Source organism: Festucalex cinctus, chromosome 11 (genome assembly GCF_051991245.1).
Source record: "Festucalex cinctus isolate MCC-2025b chromosome 11, RoL_Fcin_1.0, whole genome shotgun sequence".
In the NCBI taxonomy this organism is placed as follows: domain Eukaryota; kingdom Metazoa; phylum Chordata; class Actinopteri; order Syngnathiformes; family Syngnathidae; genus Festucalex; species Festucalex cinctus.
In genome coordinates, this window is record NC_135421.1 from 24127514 (window position 1) to 24133931 (window position 6418).

At 38.8% G+C, this 6418-nt stretch overlaps 1 protein-coding gene across 1 annotated transcript; it reads right to left on the reverse strand.

The window, feature by feature from the left end:
- Positions 1–700: 700 nt before the first annotated feature.
- On the reverse strand, positions 701–5206 carry cmklr2 (chemerin chemokine-like receptor 2). Its single transcript, XM_077537632.1, has 3 exons — positions 5046–5206; positions 3924–4035; positions 701–3218 (listed from the first exon to the last, which is right to left on the reverse strand). The coding sequence occupies exon 3, from the start codon at positions 3198–3200 to the stop codon at positions 2115–2117; it is 1086 nt and encodes a 361-aa protein (XP_077393758.1). The 5' UTR covers positions 3201–3218; positions 3924–4035; positions 5046–5206; the 3' UTR covers positions 701–2114.
- Positions 5207–6418: the final 1212 nt, after the last annotated feature.

A 6418-nucleotide genomic window follows, 5' to 3' on the forward strand; every position in this document is an offset into this window, starting at 1 on the left:
AAATACTATTGTGTATATAGTCGATTGTTACATGCTGCAAGAGTTATCATAGGCTAGTAGGTTCATCATATTCTGAAGAGAGAATGCTGAAGACCAGAGCCTGAACTCAAGTGTGGTGCAATGAATTGAAATGTAGAAAGTAGAATTTCTCCATTTTGGAATTCTTGAAAAATGTGATTTTGATTTTTTTATTTTTTTATTTTATTTTTTTTGTGCAAATGTTTAGCATTCTGAAGTCTGAATCGCTAGGCAAATAGTGAGTGAATTTGAGGTGAATTAAAATATAATACTCAATTCAATATTTTTTTCTTGTGAAAAAGGTACAGTAAGTACTTATGTTTTCGAATGGCAAAAAGTGAACAGAAGAATTATTTGGAAAAAAAAAAAATCATAATTATCAAACATTATTCCAGTAACTGGATCTTAGACATTTCTTATGTCAACATTGTATGTCAGAGTTCAGCAATGTGGGAGGAAAAAAAACAGGAAATGACTGAATTTGAAGGCATCATTGCCTGTAGGGAAAGACAAACAAAACAAAACAAAATGCACATCTGGACCAAAGTCATTCTTGTTCAAATAGCAGTCCTGGAAAAGTATATAAGTCATTTTGTACACAGATGTTCAAAGCTTGAATGGCAAAACCCAGACACTGCTGGGCAAACAATAAAAATAATAATAATAATAAATCCAAACAATGTACAGTAGAGCACATTTATTAAGGCAATATTTAGTTGGAATATATTAAGTGGATTATATGTGTAACATTTCTACAAATAAAGTCAACTCTAGCAGCAAATATACATACTACTTTTACATATCTATGTGATATCTCATTCTTTTCTCAATAGAACAAAATGAAAATCCCTTAGCATCATTTTTCGTCATCGGCAAAATTCACAAAGCTTGATGAAAGTTGTGTTCAGGTTGCTCTACATTTGCTTGTAACATCTTAAGGGTTCATGTAAATGCACATAGTCACAGTTGAGAAGAGAAATTTGCAATACTGTATGTTTGTTATGTTAAAAATACATTCAGGCAGATTAAATTAAATAATGTAGGAAAGTTATTGTAAAGTGGTGGGGCCACCACAATGAAAAGAAAAGACAACAATACAACATCAATAAAGTCTTACTGTTACAAGAGCAATGTTGTAATTTTACAAGAATAAAGTCGTAATATTTATTACACTCGTACTGTACTTATACTTGTGTTAAGATCAGGATTGTTGATTTTTATTTTTTATTTTTTTACCAGCGTTTAGTTTGTCAAACGAAATCAACAATCACTCGTTTGAGTTGCAACTTTATTCTCATAAAATTACTTTTTATATAACATGTTTTTTTTGTTTTTTGACTGTGTAGCCCTTCTATGTTTATTCCAGGCTCCACAATTGAAAAGTACATGGAGAAGTACAAAGTATTGTAGTGTAGTGTATAAAGTTTTTCCATTTAATGTAATTGTTGGTTGAAAACATACCGTGGATATGAAAAGTCTACACATCCCCATTCAAATGTTAGTTTTAGATAAATCATTTCAATTTTTTTTTCCACCATTAATGTGATCTATCATGTATACAACACAATTGATTTTTTTTTTATACTCATTTTATTTTTTTACTTTTTGAGAAGGGAAGTAAGAATAAACAACTAAACTAATATGGTTGCACAAGTGTGCACATTCTGGGGCTTTTTTTTTTTTTTTCCCGACTGGAACTGGAGCCTTGGTCAAAGTCGAGGGAATTGTAAACATTTCCTAATACAAGTCAGTTAGCACAAAACCTGCAGGGTTCTACGAGAAAGTTCAAAAACAAAAACTAGAACATCTGAAATTTAATTTGGCTTAATCAGAGGCGCTTTAAATAGCGGCATGTGTGTGCTGACTCACATCTAACATGAGTTTGTATGTGATTGACTAATTTTAAACACAGTTACGTCCCAGAAACATTTTTTTAGTTGTACAGTTTTAGTTCACATAAATGATTGAAAAAAAATTGAGGTGATTTATCTTACCGGTACTCTCATTTTTTATTTATTTTTTAATATCACAAAAACCTGGCATTTGAAATGGGGTGTGTAGACTTTTTACATCCAGTCTGCATCTACGTATAAAGATTACAGCGTTGATGAGGCCACCGGATCCTCTGGTGCCCTGTCCTGGACGTGAGGGACTCCTGGCAAAGATTCCATCTCAGTGGCCGACACGGATTGGCTGAGTTCTCTTAGCGAGCTTTTAGTGATGTCCAGGCATGCACGTTTCAAGATGTTGCGAACTTTTTTACCCAAAAGCACATAGAGCACTGGGTTAATGCAGCTGTGGAAAAAACCTAAACTGGTGGCCAGAGGAAATCCCATTTTCAGCACGTTATGGAGATGCAGCGAGGAATGTATGGACAGCTCCATCAGGCTAAAGATGTGGAACGGGACCCAGCATATAAAGAAGGCCAGGATCATGGCGGAGACCGTTTTGGTGAAGCCAGACATGCGTACGGCGCCCTGGGATCGATTCACCTTCACCGTCAGAAGGATTCCGGTCACACACATAGCAGAGAACGGCAACAGGAAGCCCACTGTGGTACGGATGGAGACCACGAGAATGTGCCTCGCAGCTGCTGACTGTCCATCCTGAGCGTGGAAGTTGTTGAAGCACACCACTTTGTCACGTAGGCGCACCGTGTCCCGGAAGATGAGTGCGGGGCAGCTCATGACGGCAGCCGTGACCCACACGCAAGCGCTGGTGAAGCAGGCTCGAGGGACCGTTCGGAACCTGCGAGACCAGTTGTGGTGGACCAGCGAGACGTATCTGTCCACGCTGAGCACCGTGAGAAACAGGACGCTCGCGTACATGTTCATGACGCACACAAAGGAATTAATCTTACACATGGCCACGCCAAAATCCCAGTGAAAGTCGCGCAGGATGTAGTCAATGTAGAAGGGGAGGAAGAGCACGAAGACAAAGTCGGCCAAGGCCAGATTGAGCAGCCAGACGCTGTTGACAGTCCTTTTGCTCTTGCATCCCGTCACCCAAATGACCGTTCCGTTCCCAATCAGGCCGAGGACAAAGGAAATGATGTAAATGACGACTGAGATGATGTGCATTGCTTCTTTCTGCCTGTGGTCGACTTTAAATTCTTCAATATCGCCGTATTCCAGGTACTCGTAATAGCTGTAGTTTCCATAGTCCTCTCCGGAGTCGTCCATTGCTGTGTGGAGATGAACCTAACAGGGAAATCTGATAGTCACATCCATCCCTTTGGGGAAGACAACCTTCAACATTTCTTGACAATAATGTTATATGTGGCCTCACTAGTCTCAACATGACATTTTGATGTAATGTTACATTTGTGGAATATGAGTTATAAAGCAAAATCCAGCTGTTTTTATCCATCTCAGGGTGCGGCCATTTTGCCATTTGCTGTCACCTGAAGATGACATCGCAGTTTACTAGACATGGTATCCCCCAAAATGAAATAGTCTTCATGTTGAAAAATGAAGAAATGTAAAATAATTGATTAATCAAATTACAACAACACTACAACTTTCATTAAACTTTTAATTAAATTTCATAACGGCGGCCATTTTGCCACTTGCTGTCGCCTGAAGATGACATCATTGCTCAGGGCTCAGGAAATGACCAATCACAGCTCACCCGTTTTCTGAAGCTGAGCTGTGATTGGTTGTTACCTGACCTGTGCAACTGTGATGTCATTTTCACTCGACAGCAAGTGGCAAAATGGCCACCTTATAATATTGATAAAAGCTGCTGGATTTAGCTGCTTAACGCATATTTTGCTAATGCAATATTGACCAAAGCATCATATTTACACTAGTGGGGCTACATAGAACATATTATTGCCAATTGTTTTGGGTTGACTTTCCCTCTAAGATTATGCCAAGAATCACTGATAATTCTGTTGTACCTACCTGTTGAGTTCTAGCCTCACAACTGGCTGCTCTCCAAAATGATCCAGGAATCGCGACAACCCCTCATTCAGTTCCTGTGTTGAAGCGAGTACAGGGTGTGTCCTGGGTAAGCCTGGAACATAATGTGAACATCCATTTGGATCAACATTGCGTCAAGTGACATGGTTGACAGAAGAGGCATGAGGAACCACAAACGGATGAATCATTCTCTTCTTGCACAGTTAAGGCACTTTTTTGTTTTTTGTTTTGGAAGGGCAGACAAGAATAGTTACTTTTCCACTGCAGTCATCAGTAAACAGCTTTCAGGGTGATAAGTTCAATCTTGCTCATCTGAACATTTGTGGCACTATCAAGGTCACAAGCTTTATACAGTGTATTTAAGAAATTCAGCTCAATTTAGAAGATGTATTTTTTGTTCACAAATGAGCATGTTCTCTTTAGAAGTTTAATGGCGTGTCAGTGGAATATGCACTCAAAGCTCATGCCTTTGTGCCTAACTTGGATACATACCGCTACACTTTTCAGACATGGAAAAAGTATTAACAGTTACCTTGGAGCTCAAACACTACACTGTATATTTATGTCAGCTGAAACTTGAGGGACCGAATTGGACTATTTCTTCTTTTATGAATAATATATTTGGGAATTTGTATGTGGAAAACATACTTAGACGTAGAAATGTTTCAAAATCAAGATTACGGAACTGAAACTTCAGAGGACAAAGAACATACAGTATACAGTAAATCGCTTCGCTTACTACTCCATGTAGACTATAACATCTTTATTTTATGGACAACACAGTTTTTTCTGGTATTAAAAGTAAATCAAGGATAGAATCAGGCTCATATGCTCAAATGTTTTTTTTAAAAATATGATTGATAAACAATGAAAGAACATTAGCATTTGGGAAACTATAGTTAAATGATTGTGTCATCAATTCAAAACTACTGGAAAGTGAACTATGTGACAGCATTTCTCTACGGTGTGCATTTAAATGACTCATTCCCACATTACATGAACTTCTCAGTTAATACATAAGGTTGCTTACCATTCATAAAAGACACAACATACTGACAGAAATACATCACTCTTGATATTTAAAGTATTTAGAAAATATCTTACCGAGCACAGAAGCTGCACTGACTGAAGAATTTTTGTTATGAACATCTAAAGAACGACAGTCGACTTAGCTTCCACTTTACAGAACCTCGTCCCCCCTCCAGACGGCCGTGTGCACTCTTTCCGCGAGGCCATCCAAACTAAACTTTGTCGGAGGGCTCCTTTTGCGCGGAGATGTGTGGAGTGGGCGCGCCCCGGCCGTGACGCGTCACACACACGCAACCACAGAGGGGAGCAAAGTTGTTATTGGTCGCCCGCGCGGACAAGAATGTGTTCATTCATTGGCGCTTTGGCTGCAACTCACAGTCGCGACCCTCTCTCAATAAACACAGAGGAACTGAATGTTGCACAGTTTTTAATGGCGCTCCAAAATGTTCGGTGTGCAAAGTCCTTCTTCATCTTCTGGTTTCTTTAATTTAGCACCTTGAGTTTCTTGGCAGCCTTTAAAATAAAATGACATATGTTTGGCTGCATACTCATACAGCTGAATAATGTATGCAAACAGAAATGAGTGCACTGCCAAAATACAGTATTCGCTTTTCTGATGTGAAGATTCTGAAATTTTTTTTGGTGTAAATTCGTTCAGATTCAATGGTTTATTTTACCCCTGTGGGCAACGAGCAATACATTTAGCTACTTTAACATTTGTGAGGGACTTTATACTACAATTTTTGAAGAGTGACTAAAACGTGAAGAACACACAAACTCTATACAAGAAGGCCAAAGTTGAGACTTGGATTAAGAACCTCAGAACTGTAAGGCATTTATTTACCTAAGGATGCCGTGCTGTTTCTTTTGCTTACAATCTGAATCTACAGTATAATACAGAGCTGAGATTAAATTGTAACATTAATGTGTATATGAAGCATGTTTGGCAAGTATAGTTAGCTCTCATCTGTCTGCTGTGTAAATAAATGCATCCAAGTGTCAAATTCAACTATGTTGTTGTATGTTCAACTGACTCTAGGGGGCGTTGCATCAAGTCAATGTTTGCATAATAGTTGCTATTCTGCTATGATACTTTTTTCCACACATTTTTTTTTTAACAGGGGCTTCATGTTGGTCTAATGGTTAGCATGTCTGCCTCACAGTTTTAGAGATCTGGATTTGAATCTCGTCTGCAGCCTTCCTGTGTGGTTTGCATTGTTCTCTGTCCTTGCGCGGGGTTCCTTCAGGTACTCTTGTCTTCCTCCAACATTCCAGAATTATACTTATTCGATGAATAGAAAACATTCAATTGTCCATAGGTGTGAATGTGAGTGTGAATGGTTTGTCTCGACGTGGCCCTGTGACAGGCAGGGCGACGGCCCCAGCAGATCCAGCAGCAGGCACTCTACTTTCCAATATTAATTTCATATGTAATAAAGAGTTGTTAT

Coding starts and splice junctions, on each gene's coding strand:
- cmklr2 (XM_077537632.1), bottom strand. CDS start 3,200: ATGGACGACTCCGGAGAGGACTATGGAAACTACAGCTATTACGAGTAC.